At 43.0% G+C, this 19,848-nt stretch overlaps 1 protein-coding gene across 1 annotated transcript in view; it reads left to right on the top strand.

Moving 5' to 3' along the window:
* The window catches only part of COPG2 (coat protein complex I subunit gamma 2), an 83,419-nt gene that overhangs the window by 24,684 nt on the left and 38,887 nt on the right, over nt 1-19,848 (top strand). Inside the window, exons 9-11 of the mRNA XM_075208539.1 lie at nt 6,164-6,321; nt 6,673-6,806; nt 13,238-13,305. Of these exons, the coding sequence (XP_075064640.1) occupies nt 6,164-6,321; nt 6,673-6,806; nt 13,238-13,305 (360 nt within the window). The remainder of the gene's footprint in view (nt 1-6,163; nt 6,322-6,672; nt 6,807-13,237; nt 13,306-19,848) is intronic.

Below are 19,848 nucleotides of genomic sequence, written 5' to 3'. Positions count from 1 at the left end.
GGACAAGATCCTGGCCTTGCAGAGGATGGTGAAATCCCTGTTGGTGATAAGGAGACCTTCCATTCATTTGGCAATGAGACTTCTGGGCAAGATGGTATCGTCATTCGAAGCGACCCAGTTTGCTCAGTTCCATGCACAACCGTTTTAATTGGAACTCCTGTCGCAATGGAACAAATCCCATCGGAATCTCGCGAGTCAGGTTTTTCGCCTGTCTCCGCAGACGCGTCGGTCGCTGATCTGGTGGCTACACAGGCAGAATCTCACCAGGGGACGCTTGTTCTCAATTTGGAATTGGATTCTGATAACAACAGATGCCAGCCTTCGGGGTTGGGGGGCTGTCTGTCTTCAGGCTCGGTTTCAGGGGCTTTGGACTCAAAAGGAATCCAAAATTCCAATAAATGTCCTAGAACTGCGCGCAGTGTTTCATGCTCTAAGTAGTGCGTAACACTTGCTGCAGGGAAAGCCAGTAAAGATTCAGTCGGGACAATGTCACAGCAGTGGCATATGTCAACCATCAGGGCGGCACCAGGAGTCCCTTGGCCATGAGGGAGACTCACAGGATATTTCTGTGGACCGAAGCTCACGTTTCGGCACTCGAGGCCATCTTCATTCCTGGAATAGAAAATTGGGAAGCAGACTTCCTAAGCAGACAGACTCTGCATCCAGGAGAATGGTCTCTCCATCGGGAGGTGTTTCAACATTTAATGGTGAAATGGGATCAACCGGATGTCAACATGATGGCATCTCGGTTGAATCACAAGGTTCCCCGCTACTGTTCCCGTGCAAGAGATCCCGGGGCAGTCGCGGTAGACGCTATGTCCGTCCCTTGGAGGTACCGCTTAGTGTACCTTTTTCCTCCAAAAGCCATGCTTCCACGAGTACTGAAAAAGGTGGAGAGAGTGTGTTACAGTGCTTCTAGTGGTGCCGGATTGGCTGCGCAGGGCCTGATACACAGACGTACTCTTCATAGCAGAAGGTCGGTCGTGGCGGTTGCCAATACGCCCAGACCTGCTAACCCAGGGTCCCTTTTGTCATCAAAGTTTGCAACGTCTGGTTTTAATGGCGTGGCTGTTGAGGCCAGGATCCTAAGAGCTAAGGGTTTTTCGGATCGGGTGGTGCAGACCATGCTCCGTGCTCGAAAACTGGCTTCGCCCCAAAATATATCATTGTGTCTGGAGGACATATATTGGTTGGTGCGAAAAGAAGGGATATCCTATGTTTTCTTTTCGTCTGGCCAGGTTACTGAGGTTCTTGCAGGATGACTTGGATGCAGGTTTGCGTCTTAGTTCTCTTAAGGGTCAGGTGTCGGCTCTTTCGATCTTCTTTCAAAGAAAACTTGCTGTCATACCTGATGTGCAAACTTTCATTCAAGGTGTTCTCCATGTTCAACCTCCTTATATTCCGCTGGTTCCGCCATGGGATTTGAATTTGGTGTTGAGGGCTTTACAGCATCCACCGTTTGAACCATTGAATACGGTGGATTTCAAATTTCTAACTTTAAAAACCGTTTTTCTTTTGGCCATTTCTACGGCACGCAGAGTTTCAGAGCTTGCTTCTTTGTCTTGCAAGCCTCCTCTGCTAGTTTTTCATGAGGATAGGGCAGTTCTTCGAACCAAGCCCTTTTTCCTTCCTAAAGTTGTATCCAAGTTTCATTTGAATCAGGACATTGTTATTCCGGCTCTGATTCCTCATCTTCTGATAACGATGAGTCTATTCGTTATCTTGATGTTGTTCGTGCCTTGTGAATTTATGTTAAAAGATCTCAGAAATTACACAAAACTGAGGATCTTTTCATTCTTTAAGATGCACACAAAAGAGGCTGGCCAGCTTCTAAGGTGACCATTGCTAGGTGGATTACGGCTGTTATCCGTCAGGCTTACAATGGGGCTGGGGAGCCTGTCCCAGATAATCTACGGGCGCATTCTACAAGATCTGTAAGTGCTTCCTGGGCGGCCCATCATGGTGCCTCCAGTGAACGATTGTGTAAAGCGGCCACAAGGTCTTCTGTACACACTTTCACAAAGTTCTACAGATTTAATGTGTTTGCCTCTAGGGATGCAAGTTTTGGGAGAAAGGTGCTTCGGGCCGTTTCTTCTGAGCGTTCCCTCCCGTGAGACAGCTTTGGGATGTCCCCAAGGTCCCGGTGTCCCCAAGGATGACAGAGAAAATGGGATTTTTATACTTTACGTAAAATCCGTTTCTCTTAATCCATTGGGGACACCGGGCGCCCACCCTTAACGCTCTGGTTTCTCCTTCTGTTTGACATGTTGTCTGGTTGTTAAGAGAATGATGTGTTAAGATTATTCTCTTTTCTTTGGTTTCTCTCTATCTCCCTTTCTGTGGGCTTGGTTAAACATAGACTGGCCTCTAGCAGGAGGTGGGGTATAGAGGGGGTGGAGCCAGAGCTTTGTTTAACTAAAGTTAAATTGCCAGTGTTCGCCTGTCCCTACTCTATACCCCAAGGTCCCGCTGTCCCCCAATGGATTAAGAGAAACGGATTTTACGTAAGTATAAAAATCCCATTTTTTCCTATCCCCTTTTTCTTCTGTGTTTCTACATTGTGTCAGAAAAAGGGACTAGTTCCAGATCCAAGGCTGCCAGGGGCAGCACGGTAGTATACTTCACCTGTTCAAAGTGTCAGGCGAAGGCACCCAGTGGATAATCACACGGGTGCCCAATGTTTGACTTGTGAATCTGAGGATCAAGGTCTGCGATCGTCTGGAGGGGACGCGCCCAAGCTGCGTAGCCAACCTAGGCCAAGAAACTAGTAAGGTCCATTGTGGAATTTAAAAGGGATGCAGCGCGCCCTGGGCAAGTGGGGAAAATGTTTTTCCTACTCCTTCCCTAGGGGCTCAGTCTATTGATACTCTACCTCAAGGAGTGGTTTCTCAATGAGTCCCAAACCTTATGGCAGCAGCGCAGGAACCTCCCTAGATATGAAACCTGGAAAGGTCGGTTCATGGGCTGGTTAGGTTGTTTTCTTCCCTAGAATAGCTGTTGGAGACTTCGTCATCTAGCAAGCCACACAAACGTCGGGCTCCTCCCCAGTTCTTTTTCTTAGGCGATTCCAAATCAGAACACTTTTCTGGGGAAGAAGGGCAGCTAAAAGGGGGGACTCTGGTTATGAGTACGTAACTGCCTAGAAGGACGATTCCTTCAGAAGACAAGAGGTTTAGAATCTCATTTTAGGTGTCCGGCAGACCCTGGACATTTAGGATTCAGAACCTGTGGTTCTGGAAGTTTCCCTGTTCAAATGGAAGATGAAACAATTTGTTATCTGAAATCTTGAGTGAGGCCTGGCAGAAACCGAATATCGGGTTTCAGGTTTCAAGATTGTTCCAGTTCACCTACCCCTTCTCGGAAGCAGACCTTGCTAAATGGGAGATTGCGCCTCATGTGGATACCCCATTGCATATTTCTCTAAATCCATTACCATTCCTATTTGGAGTGCTGCTCCCTTTAAAAGACAGCACAGACAGGAAATGTGAGGGGATTTTGAAATCCATTTATGTCGCCTCTGCTGCTTAGACTTGTTGTGGAAGCCGTTTGGGTGATCAGAGCAGTATAAAAATGGACTTGCACACTCAGTGAGGGTATACAGTCTGGGATGCTTACATATAACTCCTTTAGCGGAATATATAAAGAAAGCGACCCGAGTATTTGGGTGATGCTATCCTTGATGCAGGATAGGGTGTGTCCAGGATCTCTGCCTTAGCAGTAACTGCCAAATGTACTCTCTTGATCAGATCCTGGGAGGCAGATGCAGAGTCCAAGAAAACTTTTGAGGTGTTGCCCCTTTTGAGGGGCTAGGATTTACCATCCAGTAGTAAATACTCTCTTCTGTTGGATGTAGTTAGGGCCTTGTCGGCCTATGCGAAAACTGAGTCGCCTTGTCTTTTGCAACGCACACAAACGAGGATGGCCAGGCAACGAAACACCGTTACCAGGTGGATGAAGGCTACCATACGTCAGGCTTATTTATTGGAGGGATTTCCAGTTTCTGACAGAATTTCCGCTCACTCTACCAGATCGGTTAGCGGTCGAACAATTGTGTCGGATAGCTACCTGGTCTATTGTCAACACATTCACTATATTGTATCAGTTCAATTTCTTTGTTACCAAAGATGCCAGCTTTGGCCGAAAAAGGTTTTGCGTGAAGCAGTGTCTCAGCATACCCACTCCTAGGGGGCAACTTTGGAGCGTTACAACTACCATCCTTATGTTCTGATGGTTTTGGTTGTATAGTGAGAGCTGGGCACGCTTTTTCATGGATGGCGCTATATTTATTTTTTTTAAACTTTTTTTTATTTTTATTTTTTCTCACTACACTGGCGTGGCAGCTGCATGATGCCTGGAGCGCGCTGAGAGGAGGTACTTTGGACAGTACAGTTTACTGCTGCCTGACCGTTTCCACTGAGGTACATTACCTATTCCCTCCGGTAACATCGCTTCCATGGGTGCTAGAGAATGTAAAAATAGAGGGTGTTCAGGTGATTTCTGGTGGCTCAGGGCAAGTCGTGGTACAAGGAAATTCTCGGCATGACGGTCTGTTGTTTCAAGACCTGTTAAGTCAGAGACCTTTTCATCACCAAAGTTTTAAGCTCGGTTGGCTTTAATCATCATCATCATTTATTTATATAGCGCCAACATATTCCGTAGCGCTTTACAATTGGGGACAAACATTGTAAACTAATAAACAACCTGGGTAAAACGGACAAAGAGGTGAGAAGGCCCTGCTCGCAAGCTTACAATCTATGGGATGGCGTGGCTGTTAAAGCCATGATCCTTACAGCTCAAAACTAGGAAGCCGGTTCCGGCCAGGAATTATTACAGTCTTGCATCTCCTTGTGGGAAAGGAAGGGGTTTCCTGTCTTTTTTTCGTTTGGCTTATTTATTGCTGGTCTTGCAGGAAGGTCTGGATGGGGCCTTGGGTCTTAGCTTCTTGAGGGTTCAGGTTTCAGCTCTCTGTTTTCTTTCAGAGGCAATTGGCACTTTTACCAGAAGTGCAGAATTAAAGGGTGTGCAGTCTCCATATATCCAGCACCACTAGCTCCTTGGGATCTCAAGTCAGGTGCTGACAGCTGACGGCTTTTCTTTTGGCCATCTCCACAGTTAGGAGAGTTTTGGAGCTGGGGACTGTCTTGTAGATGTCCATATCTCATATTTTATGAAGACAAGGATTTTCTTCAGAATCTTAATTTCACTCCAAAGTGTTCTTCAGGTTACATGTTCAGGACATTGTGAATCCTGCCTTAAAGCATATTAAGGCTCCGGAAAAAGAGGGCTCTCTTAACTCTCTGGACATTGTCAGGGCCTTGAAGATCTATGTCCACAGGACATGTGAAGTGTACACTACGGCTGATCTTTTGGTCCCCTATGATCACAAAAATGGATGGCCAGTGTCTAACGATAATTCATCAGTTACCTTAGAGCAGGTAGTTTCCGAACAATGTGACTAGCACCGGCTACCCTGTGGGCAGTGTGACATGGAGCCTCAGCTGAGCAGCTGTGTCGGGCGCTGTCGGCCACATTGAAAACGTTTTACAGATTCAATGTTTTTGCATCCACAGATGCTAGTTTTGGACGTAAGGTGCTGCTACTTCTGAGCGTACCCTCCCATAAGGACAACTTCGGGATGTCCCTAGTCTTTATAGTGTCCCCCATATGGATGACAGAGAGAACCTGACTTTTTTGGTGGACACTGGATGCCCACTTTTTATGCTCTTCTTTCCTTTTCTACTTGTTAAAGTTTTTTCCCCCTCTGTTGTTGTTATTGTTTGAGAACCTTGTTCTCGCCTTTTCTCTTGTTTGATTCCTCCTGGTTCTCTCCTTTTTGGGACAAAAACTTACCGAATGTTCCAGCAGGCTATGGGGTTTAGATGGGAAGGCGATTGAACACTTTGAGCCAAATTTAAACTGCCCAAGCTTCAGTGCAGCCTCTATAACCCAGTCTTTCCAGTACCCCTCACTGGACTCCGAGAAAAGGACTTCACATAAAGCTAAAAATCCTCCTACCCCCGTTTTTTTTTCTTTAAATGTATTTGTACAGGGGATAATTGTTTTTCCTGTTTTCTGTGAATGATGTCATGTTCTTATTGCTGTGTGTATTGTTTCAGTGATTTTGCTTATTAATTATTGGTAAATAACATTTATCTTTTTACAGTACCATGCACTGGGACTCCTCTACTACCTAAGGAAGAATGATCGTCTTGCTGTTGCCAAGATGATAAATAAGTTTACTAAATCGGGACTGAAATCGCCTTTTGCTTACTGTATGTTAATACGAATTGCCAGCCGTTTGCTGGAGGAGTCTGATAATGGGTGAGGAACTGAATTCTTCCCTTTAGTCCTTTTAAACCCCCTTTAAACTTTTCATGTATATAATGTATTATGGTGGCCTACCATTAGACAAGAAAGTGTGTGTACCTAAGTATGGATGGGGATGGGAAAACTCCAGCCTGCTTTCACTGACGTGGAATGGAATGATTACAAATAAAGTAAACTGTGTTTGTTGCAATGTTTAAGAGCTAAAAGAAAATAGTCCTCTTAGGAAATATGATTTAACAAAAGCCAAGTAGACATAAGCAAAAATATAAAATGGGAACATTCTGAATAAAACACTTATTTGTGAGAAGCTTCTTTGTAAGGAAATGGAGATTTTTTTTTCTATAGGCACAACAGTCCCTTGTTTGACTTTATTGAGAGTTGCCTTCGAAACAAACATGAAATGGTGATATATGAAGCAGCATCTGCAATTATCCACCTGCCCAATTGTACAGCGAGGGAGCTGGCTCCAGCAGTATCAGGTATGAGATCAGTTCTCTGCTATACAGAGGGTTACCTTGGCTCATTATTTTTTTTGAATGCATACTTGTTGTACTTTTTTTTTTTTTTTTTTTTTTTTTTTTTTATCCCATTATTCCTTGTATTAGTGATTTTATAACCTTTTGTGTATAATATAATTCTTATATTCTATTATGGTGAGAACTAAAACTGAAAAATATTGTGCTATAATTTCTTGTTGGCTATATTATTTCGCTTAATAGCCAGCTTTGGTATCTTCTATTTTTTTTTCTTTCTTTCTTTCACACCTAAATTATTATTCCTAGCACTGTGAGACACAATTGGCATAGGCATATCCTGTTTCACAGGACAAGAATAGACTTTCTTTTTTCTGGTACATTTACTTTAAGAAATACTCCCACCCATAAGGATATCATATACAGTGAAAACATATAGATTTGTATTATCAAAAAAAGCTGTGTAAACTGTATTAAAATATGACCTTCCAGTCACATATACAGTGGAGTTACTACTGATGTCAAGTAAATATAATATACTGGCAAGGTATGTAAATAAATCATTGACAGCTGCAGTAATGCTTTAAATCAGGCCTGTTCAACCTGCGGCCCTCCAGATGTTGTGAAAGTACAAGTCCCAGCATGCCCTTCCAGCTATCAACTGGTTGTCTACTGGCAAAGCATGCTGGGGCTTGTAGTTTCACAACATCTGGAGGGCTGCAGGTTGGACAGGCCTGGTTTAAATGTTCTTCTAAAGGTAGTGGAAATTTGGGGAGGGGAATCAAACAATGGCTACATTGCTGAATGATGTGCTCTGCAAGCAGACATACTAACACCTACTAAAACTATGTAAAATGATATAGCATGAATATTTTTATACATTCATTGGACACATACAAAGGGCAAATAAAAGCTATAGGGAAAATATAGCTATATGGAAGGATGAGAGGAAATTGCTGCACAGGGAGGACTTACAAACTCCATACAGTTAAGACCATGGTCAGAATTGAGCTTGTGTCCCCAGCACGTTGAGGCAGCAATGCGGACAATAATTGTGAGGCAACACTTATTTAGTTTTGAAAGTGTAGGCTGTTACAATCCTGTTAAGTTTACCATGGGTAGATAAAAGGCATAACACTATGTTTAGACTGTGCAGTCTCATGTACTAGCAAAAAGTAAGCAACAAAAAATTGGTTTGAGTCCCTATAACCCAAATTCCAGAAATGTTGCACCTCAGGTATCATCATTGCAGTTGACCTGTTTCTTTAGGTACACCTCTTTAGTACTATGACCCCCCTTTGTCCCCAGAACAACCTCAATTCTATGTGGCATGGATTCAACAAGGTGATAGAAACACTTAACAAGAGTCTGATCCATATTGACAGTTCCTGTAGTTTCATGCGCAAATCTCCCGTTCCACCACATCCCAAATGTGTTCTATTTGATTAACATTTGATGACTGTGGGGGTCAGGTACACTGAACTCATTATCACACTAATGAAACCAGCTTGAGATGATGTGTAATTTGTAACATGGACTGTTATCCTGCTGGATGTAGCCATTAGAAAATGTCACTCAAAACTTTCGGCCATGACTGTACAAGTATTGGTTTTCACAAAGTTTGCTGCTTCATTGTTTTTAGACCCTTTTTGTCAGATGTTGCTATGACATACTGAATTAAAATTACAAGCATTTTATAAGTGTCAAAGGCTTTTATTGACAATTCCATTAAGTTTATGCATACAATATTTGCAGTGTTGACTCTTCTTTTTGAAGACCTCTGCAATTCGCCCTGGCATGCTGTCAATAAACTTCTGGGCCACATACTGACAGATGGCCTGTTCTTGCCTAATCAATGCTTGGCGTTTGTCAGAATTTGTGGGCTTTTGTTTGTCCACAAGTTCTCAATGGGATTAAGGGGAATATGGGGAGTTTTCTGACCCAAAATTTTGATGTTTTGTTCCCTGAGCCAATTAGTTATCACTTTTGCATTATGGCAAGCTGTTCCATCAGGCTGGAAAAAGCATTGTTCGTCACCAAACTGTTCTTGGATGGTTGGGAGAAGTTGCTCTTGGAGGATGTTTTGGTACCATTCTTTATTCATGGCTGTGTTCTTAGGCAAAATTGTGAGTGAGCCCACTCCCTTGGCTGAGAAGCATCCCCCCATACATGAATGGTCTCAGGATGCTTTATTGTTGGCATGACACAGGACTGATGGTAACACTTACCTTTCCTTCTCTGGACAAGCATTTTTCCAGATGTCCCAAACAATCTGAAAAGGAATTCATCAGAGAAAAAAACTTTACCCCAGTCCTCAGCAGTCCAATCCCTGTAACTTTTGCAGAATATCAGTCTGTCTCTGATGCTTTTCCTGGAGAGAAGTGGCTTCTTTGCTGGCCTTTTTGACACTAGGCCATCCTCCAAAAGTCTTCGCTTTACTGTGCGTGCAGATGCACTCGCACCTGCCTGCTGCCATTCCTGAGCAAGCTCTGCACTGTGGTGCCCTGATCCCGCAGCTGAATCAACTTTTGGAGACAGTCCTGGTGCTTTCTGAACGTTCTTGGACGCCCTGAAGCCTTCACAACTATTGAAACTCTCTCCTTGAAGTTCTTGATGATCCGATAAATGGTTGATTTAGGTGCAATCTTACTAGCAGCAATATCCTTGCCTGTGAAGCCCTTTTTGTGCAAAGCAATGAAGACTGCACATGTTTCCTTGCTGATAATCATGGTTAACAAAGGACGAACAATGATTTCAAGCACCACCCTCCTTTTAAAGCTTCCAGTCTGCTGTTCTAACTCAATCAGCATGACAGAGTGATCCCCAGCCTTGTCCTCGTCAACACTCTCATCTATGTTAACAAGAGAATCACTGACCTGATTTCAGCTGGTTCTTTTGTGACCGGGCTGAAATGCAATTGAAATGTTGTTTTTGGGATAAAGTTCATGTCATGGCAAAGAGGGACTTGGCAATTAATTGCAATTCATCTGTTCACTCTTCATGACATTCTGGAGTATATGCAAATTGCCATCATAAAAACTGAGGCAGCAGACTTTGTGAAAGATAATTTGTGTCCTTCTCAAAACTTTTGGCCATGACTGTAGTAGACTGTGGCCATTTAAATGATGCTCAGTTGGAATTAAGGGGGCTAATGTGTGCCAAGAAAATATTCCCAATAGAATTGCACCACCACCAACCTGCACCGTTGATGCAATGCAGAATGAATCCATGGATTCATGTTCTTTACACAAGATTCTGACCCTACAATATGCATGTTGCAGTCTGAATCAAGATTCGACAGACCAGGTTACGTTTTTTCAGTTCTATAATTTTTTTTAAGCTTCCATTCTGGTTTTGGTGGGCCTGTGCCCCATTCTTAGCTGACAGGAATGGAACCCAGTGTGGTCTTCTACATATCACTGCTGTGATGCATGGTCTTGAACTAGTCTGGCCATTCTCCATTGACCCCTCTCATTAACCAGGTATTGCCTACAGAATTGCCGCTTACTGAAAATTTGTTTTGCACACCATTCTCTGTAAACTCTAGAGATTGTTGTATGTAAAAATCCCAGGAAATCGGCAGTTTCTTAGATACTTATACCACCCTGTCTGGCATTAACAATTATTCCACAGTTAAAGTCACATAGATCACACTTTCTCCCCATTCTGGTGTTTTGGTCTGAACTGAACCTCTTGACCATGTCTGTGTTGAGTTGCCACATGATTGGCTGATTAAATAGCAAGTGTTCAGGTGTACTTTAATAATGCAAATATCTAATCGGGAAATCAACATTTATTTATATAGTGCCAGCAGATTCCGTAACTCTTTACAATTGGGATCATGTGGCAGCAACTCGGTGCATAAAAGTATGTGGATAGTGACTTGCCCCAAATACCTTCCTTTTTATGCAAATTCCAGATCTGAAAAAGAAAAATTCCGTTTACTAGATGATTCTCTTTCCAGTACTAGAATGCTACTAAAAATGGAATAAAGACAACTCTAGTTTATTTTTATTCAAGGAGAAGAAAGGATGCAAAGCATCTTTGGTGTTCAATAACCAGGAAGGAACCTGCTAGAAAAAAAACAAAACCTTCAAAACCTCCACCAGGGCAGTCTGAGCTGAAAGTGCCAGCACTATTGTAGACCGTGAGAGCACCCTTGCCCATCCTGCATTAAAGATATCCATACTTCAGGCTTAATGTATTCGGAAAACCCAAGACCAAGCTTTTGGATACAGTTATCCCTCCATAAAGATATCTGGTGTGAGAATTCTTATCAGTAATGTCTCATGAATAATCCAGAACAGCACCCTTTATATATCCCTCCTCTAATAAATACATTAGTACACAGAATTTACTACTTATATGTTATTTGGAACTAGTTGCCTGGGGTGTGTGCTGAGGTAAATAGTTTTGAATTCATTCTATCCGGGTAACCTTGCTTAATCTTGTGGTATACAGGGCACTGGTGCTGGAGTACGGCACTCCTTTTTAAACTTAAATTTGTTTGAACTTTAGCTCCTCACCTTATATTCCCTTATTTAATTTGTACCCAGAAAAAAGGGCACCTTTTTTTTTTTTTTTTTTCAGTTCTCTCATTTTTGCATTTCATTTATTGTAGTCTGCAAAGAAACCGGTATTCTCTAGGTGAACATTACTATAGAGTGCTGTCATAATTCAGTGTTTCCATGCCACTCATACCTCTCATTCAAATGGCTTCCAGGCGTGGACAGTACCAGGTCTGGACTGGCCAATGGGGTTATTTGCTTCTCCCCTGTATTGCACCTCCTCCTTTTGCTAGAAAAGCTCAGTCGGAGAACAGTGTGAAGTAGTGGATGATTCAGACATTCATGACTCCTGGGGGAAAATGTATCATACTCCGGTTTCTTCAACTCCCGCGCGTTCGGCGAGATGACAGCTAAAATTTAAAGCGGCGCTGCCTTGTAAAGGCAAGTTTCCCTTTACCCCCTGGTGTTTTGAGGAGTACTCTACAATGTGGTATGGGTTGATGTAGTGTGGGTGATATCACAGGCACATCCAGGGTAGCCTGACCATACACTGTTAAAGAGGAGGAAGAAGCAGTTATTGGATAATTGCTTTCATTCTGAAATATATGGTTGAGAACTGCTTCTATTGCCTTTGTCTGTCACTGGTCTCTAACCTACTTACATTGGACATATGAATGTGTTGCATTATCACTATGAACCTTGCACAGTGTTATTTATGTTAATGCTATACTGGATGAATTGCTCTGGGACTAATCTAAGTATTGAGTGCTTCCTTCATTTTGGATTTTATATATATATATATATATCTGTCTTGTACACTCACCAAAAACATTATTAACGCTATTCTATCTACTTCATGCTATACTCTGTATTAAAAACAAGGAATATCAGTTCCACATATTGCTGCATCATATGTTAGGCTGACCAGCTCACGCCAAAGTCTTCCCCTTCTGTCCACTCCTATGCTAATTTGCTATGCTTTTTATCTGTGTTGAGTCTTTCCTACACACAGCTTTTAAAGGCAATTACTTACAAAGCAATCGCAGCTATTAGATGCATAGGATATCAACTGACACAAGTTGTATAGGTAGTGTAACTACAATAAGGGTTTGGTCACCAAACCTTTTTTTTTTTGTTTAATTATTTTATAAGCTGTCTTTATTGAAGAAAAGATATAACTTTAAGACATTTACCAGCATAGAGACATCATAATCTTCGTACAAAAGAGAACAAAACAAACATAAGATCTCCATACAGTTCAGTCTGCACAAAACCTATTTTTAACAAAAGACTATAAAGTATTGTGCTCTACCACAGGTATTTAATAAATATAAAGATATTAAAGATATTCCATATACAATATGTGTGCATATAAATATCCAGTGGTGGAGAAGATGTAAAATTGACAGTATGGAAAATGTAACTGTCTTGTCTGTTCACTTACCCCTACTCCTATGCTGGTTATTGCCTGTCCCACCTCTCTGCCCCCTCTATATCTTGAAACTTGCCAAAGTGCCATACCATCAAAACTGTATATACAGTATATGGGACACTACATGTGATTTCATGTTCAAAAATTAGTTTAAATTAGTAAAATGGTTTGTTGGTATGAAGGGAGAGTGGAACCAAAGCAGCTAGTGAGGCTGAGGCCACAGGTGGTAAGAGCAGCACCTGCAGACAACATGCACTAAGCACTAAATCTCCTATGTAACAGAAATGCTCTGTTCAGACTGCAGATTACTAGATTCATACAGAGGAGCATAGACAGTGATTTCAGAGCATGCATAAATTACATTAGCTTTTAAGATTGAACAGTACCTTCTCACTTTGCATTTTGTGAAATTACAAATAGAATGTAACACTATTGGTGATGAATCTTCTTTTAATCTTGATCTGGTAATGATCAATTTGTGGTCCTTTTATTTTCAGTTCTACAACTGTTCTGTAGCTCCCCCAAACCTGCTTTAAGATATGCTGCGGTACGGACTCTCAACAAGGTAGGCTCTCCATTCCACCCTTGTGTTAATGCCTAATTTTACACAATAACAAAGTTAATTTGTATTTATTTTCTAAGACAGGGAATATAAAGCATCTATTTGACACTTTGAATTAAATCAGACTGTCTGTGCACTTCAATCTGAAGCCCGCCAAAACCTGACACACTGCCAGCACCTTCTGCTTTTTGAATCTTCTTAATTCCCGTCTGCACGGAAGTATTTCTAGAGCTGGGGTGAGTTGTTTGAGTGGGTTAGTGTGAATCTTCACACATTAACTGTAGGGTTCTGTGCCTGCCAATCCAGGGTTCACTTTCTTCTTATTGTGTTCTTTGTAGCTGCCTTTTGTCTCATCTTTACCTTTCATTTCTGATACAGGGAGTATTTCCAGGTCAAAGTCTGTGGTTGTTTCATCAGTAACCTTTTTATATCTAGGTGAAATGGCAGTCTAATTTGCTCAACGGGTAATCTGGCGTGGACGATTTATGGGCAACTTGCGAGGTTGACAAGGCTTGCTCCTGCAGTTTGCACTACCAATGTGACTCGGTCCATTTCTGAGCTCGCAGACCACTTCGTGTTCCCAGGCAAGAGTATCAGTCTCTCCATCACTGTCATTGAAGCATCAGCAGCTGATGCCATTCATCTGAGTGCACTTAGGGGAGCATTTGGTCGCTCAGCGGCGCCATTGGATGAACCTGTTTAGGCGCTATCAGTTGTTAAGTCACAGGCATATTAAAGTTTCTCTGTTGCCCTATATGGGTACCCTGCAAGACATTGAGGTATAGTAGGTGGTCCAGGAGTCAGGGACACCTTTAAATAAAAGTGTTGAGCGGATAGTTCCTCCCCTACTACGCCCCTCCCAGACGAACTATCCCTGCAGTACGAGCATATGTGTTTAGGGCTCCTGCCCTGGATTTTTTATTTTTTTGTTTGTTTGTTTTTTTGTCACTGTGCTGGGCTCAGGGACGCCTCCCCAATAGTGGATAGCCCTACGGCCTTCCTCCAATCCAGGTGAGCAGCCTGCTGGCTCCCCTCACTCCCAACATGACTGCAATATGTTTGCAGACGTTTCCTGAACTCAGTGCAGGAGATGACCAGAGGCTGTCTGCGCATGCACAGTGTTTCTGTGCAGGCGGGTAACGCTGACAACCACGACCACAGCCGACTTGACGTCTGTGCTGCTGTCTCGTCCACCGAGGCAACGAGCATATGCCCGGCAACGGAGGGGGTACAAAAAGCAGCCACAGCAGATTTGTCGACTCGTAATACAGCTGCGGTTACACTCACTCGGAGGGTACCAGGCAGCAAACGAGGAAGGTTTACTGGACACAGAATTCCTGTTTCTCTTCTTTAGTGAGTAGGAAGGTTCTCTTCTCCTCCATTCCTTTGATGCTCAGTGGAAGTGTCATTTTATCTGCAATCAATCTCCCCCTGCTGTGCTCCTCCTTTCTGTTAACAACAGTTTCAGGATACGCGTAGGGTTTTTTCCTATATTTTGATTTTTGTTCATGCTCTTTACCCCATTAATTCTGCTGTATGAGTGAGCCTTTCTAATATACATATATTAATATTATGTATAGGTTTTCAGTGACTATCTGTATATACATTTCTGTGTCACTGTCAGAATATTATACTTATTTTTGTTCTTTCACTGGTACTTTGTGTATTTAAAAAAGAAAAAAAATCACACTGGCTGAGAAAGGGATTTCCAAGAAAGGGTCTGCTGAAAAGACTGTGTTACATTTTCAACAAGTGTAATTTAACGCTAAATTGTCTTGTGGACAGTCTGACCCGGAGGTCCCGTGTGCAGTGTGTGAGGCGGAGTTCTGAGAACAGTGCTTGCCTGTATCTGCAATTGAGGAAGAACTGGCTTGGCTTCACTCTCTGACGACGTCCATAGCTGAACTCACGTGGGTAATGTCTCTACGTGAGGTTGGTGACTCTTCTAGTTCTATTTTTGCAAAACACCTTCCATCCTCACAATTGGTAACGCCCTCTTGTGAGGTGTCCAAGGCTGAGACGGCTTTGGCGCAATCCGGAGTCCGTTCAGGGTTTAGATAGGGCCTCCTCCTTCTTTGAACACCTCCTTAGCGCCTCCATAGGATGAAGAGTAAATGTCATGTTCCAGAGGCACAGACACAAGATTCAAATTTTGACCTCTCTTCTGAAGAGGAAGGCTACTTGTTGAGGGAGTCGGGTGAGGAGGATTCCTATAGTGTTGAGGATTTATCCACTTCTCATAGTGTGGACGACCTAGTTTTAGGGACTTGTCAAACATTATTGTTTGCATATCCAAAGATCTCAGACTCTGCTGGGTTTTCATTTTTTAGATTGGAAAGAAACAGGTGATCCATTTTCCTCCATCTACCTAATTGCTGGAATTGTTTTTGGAGACATGGAAAAAAAACCTGACCGCCATTTTCATATGCCGGAAAATTAAATCTCTTTTCCCCTTAACCTTACAAGAGACTGCAAAATGGGAGACTCCTCCTGCTGTGGATCCACCTATTGCCTGGCTGACCAGATCCACTGCTATCCCTGTACAGGGTAGTGTTTCTCTCGAGGGCACGACAGACAAGAAATTTGATTTTCTTGCTGCGCTTAGCTTATGTAGTGTCTGGTAGCCTTTTCAGACCAGGCATGTCTACAGCCTGGGTAAACAAGGTTATTCAGACTTGGGCTGTCGAAAGCTTTGATAGAAAATCACAAGCAGGCAGATTTGCCGGTTCTGGCTGATCACATTACAGAGGCTTCTCAGTTACTTCGAAGCTCTCTGCACTCGATGAAATGGCAAGGCGTTCCTTATGGCTACGCTCTGAGTCCGCCGGTGCCGACTAACGTACGCTAGAGACGTTACCCTTTGGTGGCGTGACCCTCTTCGTATCCCAATTGGACTATATTATTCAGATGGCCACTGGTGGCAATAGCTCTTTTTTGCCAGACTAAACCTAAACATCCTACGTTTCGGTCCTTTTCAGTCCCTCCACTGGAACAGGGTTTGGGGTTTTACTCCAATCTCTTTCTGGTCCTGAAGCCAGACGGTTCCTTACGGCCAGTCCTGAACCTAAATACCCCTCAACAGGTTCGAGTCCTGGCCTTGAAAATGGAGTCACTATGGTCCATCATCATGGGCATGGAACAGGGGGAGTTCTTTGCTGCCCTGGACATAAAGAATACCTATCTTCAGGTTCCCCTATGAAATGGGGGCATCAGTGTCACCTATGCTTTGCAGTCCATGACGCCCTTTATCTGTTCAGGACTTTACTTTGTGGCCTAACTACTGACCCAAGGGATTTCACGGCAGGTCTCCTTCACTCTCAGGGTGTGACAGTTGTCCCTTACTTGGATGCCCAATTGTTGAAGGCCAACTATTGTAACTTTCAACATCATTGTGGTTTTTCTTTTTGCAGTTTGTGTTGTGATTTGTGTGTAGTCTCCTGTGCCATGCCATGATTGGTGACACTGTGAAGTCATTTAAATTGAATATATTAAATAAACAGTATTTAAAAAGAACTTTGTATTATTGTTTTTACTTGGTTTATTTGTTTACTTGATCATTTTTTTTTTTTTTTACTTCAATAAATTTTTATTGAGATTTTCAAAGTTAAATGGGGTACAGAAATACTTACTTGATAATTTTTTTTTTTTAAAAAAAAATCTGATTAAAAAAAAAAAAATCTTTTTTTTTTTTTTTTTTTGACTCTCGGCCGTGTAGGCATAGACTTAGACAAAAGGGGGTAAGTGTATCAAGCTGCAAGTTTTCAGCGGTTTCATATAGCAACCAATCATATTCTAGTCATCATTTTGTAGAATGTACTAAATAAATGTTGATTAGAATATGATTAGTTGCTGTAGGCAACACCTCCACTTTTCAAACCCGCCGGAAACTTGCAACTTCATATATTTACACCCAGTCTTAGCTAGCGGGTGTTTCTTCCAGGGAACAAGGTTCTTTTGGTCCTGTGCAAGTCTAGGTCCCTTCTGCCGAGGCGGGAGGTGTCCCTTTTCTGGTGCATGAAGTGCTGGGAACCATGGTATCTGTATTTGAATCGGTTCCCTATGCCCAATTTCATTCTTAAACATTCCAGAGGGAGCTTACTTGAAAGTGGTTTAAATCCTCTTTTAATATGTACAAACCGTCCATCAGGATGTTTGCGACAGCTCGCCAGTCCCTCTTTTGGTGGTTGGACTTTTCACATCTCGCCATGGGTCGCTCCTTCCAATCTTGGAATTGGACACTGGTGACCATGGGCACAATTTTGTCAGGATGGGGTTCAGTCATTGGTGCTCTCTGGTTCCAGGGCCGCTGGTATTCTCAGCAGACACTTCTGCCCATCAATGTGCTGGAACTCCGGGCTGTTTACAGGGCCCTTGCCTAGGCTCAGAGGCTGTTGGCGAGCAAGCCTCTGAAGGTCCAGTCGGACAGTGCGATGGTGGTGTGGCCTACCTGAACCGTCGGGGAGACAACCACAGCGCATTGGCCATGAAGGGGACATAGAGGATCATGTTGTTGAAGGAACGTAATGTTCTGGTTATATCGGCCATCTTATTCCCAGATGTGGAAAACTGTGAGGCCAATTACCTCAGTCGCAACCAAGTACATCCGGGAGAATGGTCTCTTCACAAGGATGTGTTCACCCTTCTGGTTCAGTGTTGAGGTTATTCATCTGGTACTCTGGACTTTTGAACCATTAGAGGTTTTTACTTGTCTCATCGGTGCGTAGGGTGTCTGAGTTGGGGGCTTTGTGCTGTACCCCCCCCAACCCCCCTTCCTTGTGTTTCCTGTGGACTGGACAAAACCGGTCTCCAGGTTTTAAATTAGAAGAGTGTTCTGAACTTTTCTCCGTCTTTGGATCCATCCTTGTTGCTTTTGGACATGGTCAGGGCTTTTTGATGTTATGTGGACCGTACCGCTGTGGTTTCAAAGACTGCTGATCTGTTTGTGCTGTATGATGCACACAAGCATGGTTGGCTGTCTTCTTGACTGACGTTTGCACAGTGGATCACTTCCACTATTAGATTGGCTTACAATCAATTTGCTCGGGCAGTGTGCTTAACAGCTGATTTGATCAGGGCTGTTGGTGCTTCATGGGTGGATTGTCATGGTGTTTTGGCTGAACAGTGTCAGGCTGCTACTTGGTTGTCTGTCTACAAGTTTCAGGGCTTTGCATCTCCAGGATGCTAGCTTTGGGCATTAAGGGTTTCTCGTGGTTTGATGAGTACTCTACAAGGCTGTATGGGATTGATGATGTTGTGTGGGCGGTATGAAAGGCACTTCTTATTCTGGACAGTTGAGACTTAAAATACACTATTTTTAAGAGGAAGAATCAGTTATTGGATAATTTGCTCTGTGAGGCATATACCAAAGTTGAAAATAAGTTTCCGGTTACCCGTAGTTTGCTGCCACTTTTTCCACTGCCTGAAGGGGATATGGATAGATGAAGGAACTAAGGTTGATACCCATATAGCACAATTGTTCAAGCCCACCACTATTACGTTCCCTCATGCAGCAGCTCTTAAAGACAGTACGAGTAGAGGCCAAGTCTATTTCTCCAGCAACCATTAGGGGACACCGCGTACCTTGGAGTATAGTATAGATTCAGGCGTATAGGCACTTTGAATTTCTTAATAGTTTTCTTTAGCTTCAACACCTGCATTTAGATGGGTAAGTTCTATCTGGAATCATTGAGATCTGTTTTAAACTGGATTGAACGGTACCAATTCATGGTGTCCTTGGATGTCAAATATGCATACATGCATGTCTTAACAAAATTTTCTCCGATTGATGGTTCAGTCCCACCACTTCCAGTTTTGGGCCCTCCATTATGGTCTGATGACTCTTCCGCTGGTATTCATAAATATTATGTCTATTGGCTTGTAGATGGAGAACAGTTCTGTCCTGTATGAAGGTCCTTGGGACAATGGTCACCACCTCGAGGCCATGTAGTTTGCACTGATTAGTTTGAGGGTGTTCCAGATCAAATTAATTTTGAAATGGGAAAAGTCTCAATGTCACCTGATGACACAAACCAAGTTTCTCCGTTTCTAAGGATGTGTTGCTTGCTCCTCTGATAGTTGAGGGTCGACAACATTAACTGAAGCTGTTTTTTTATCTTATGAATCTGGACTGTTCTGACGATGGATGGCAGTCTTCTGGGCAGGGAGGCTGTCGTTCTTCATAGCCAGTATCAGGGTCTGTTGGCCCTGGCAGAGCCCAGGCTTGCAAGCTATGTCCAAAAGTTAAGGGCAGTGTTAAATGCTCTAGTTCAGGGACAACTTCTCTTAAGAATTCAGTTAGAATCTGCATCCACATCAACCATCAGGGAGTAACAAAGAGCTTCCTTGCAATGAAGGAGACCACCTAGATCATGCGCTGAGTAGAACAAAAATTTTCGGCAATATCTGCAGTGTTCACAACAGTGGTTGAAAATTGTGAGGCTGATTGTCCTGCGATTAGGAGAATAATCTCTCAACCAGGACATCTTTCAGGAGATTGTGGACAGATTGGGTCAGCCAGATAATGGCATCTCGACTGAATCACAAGGT

The sequence above is a fragment of the Mixophyes fleayi genome, chromosome 4 (genome assembly GCF_038048845.1).
Source record: "Mixophyes fleayi isolate aMixFle1 chromosome 4, aMixFle1.hap1, whole genome shotgun sequence".
In the NCBI taxonomy this organism is placed as follows: domain Eukaryota; kingdom Metazoa; phylum Chordata; class Amphibia; order Anura; family Limnodynastidae; genus Mixophyes; species Mixophyes fleayi.
Note: the sequence above shows the minus strand (reverse complement) of the source record. Positions and strands in the feature narration are given on the sequence as shown.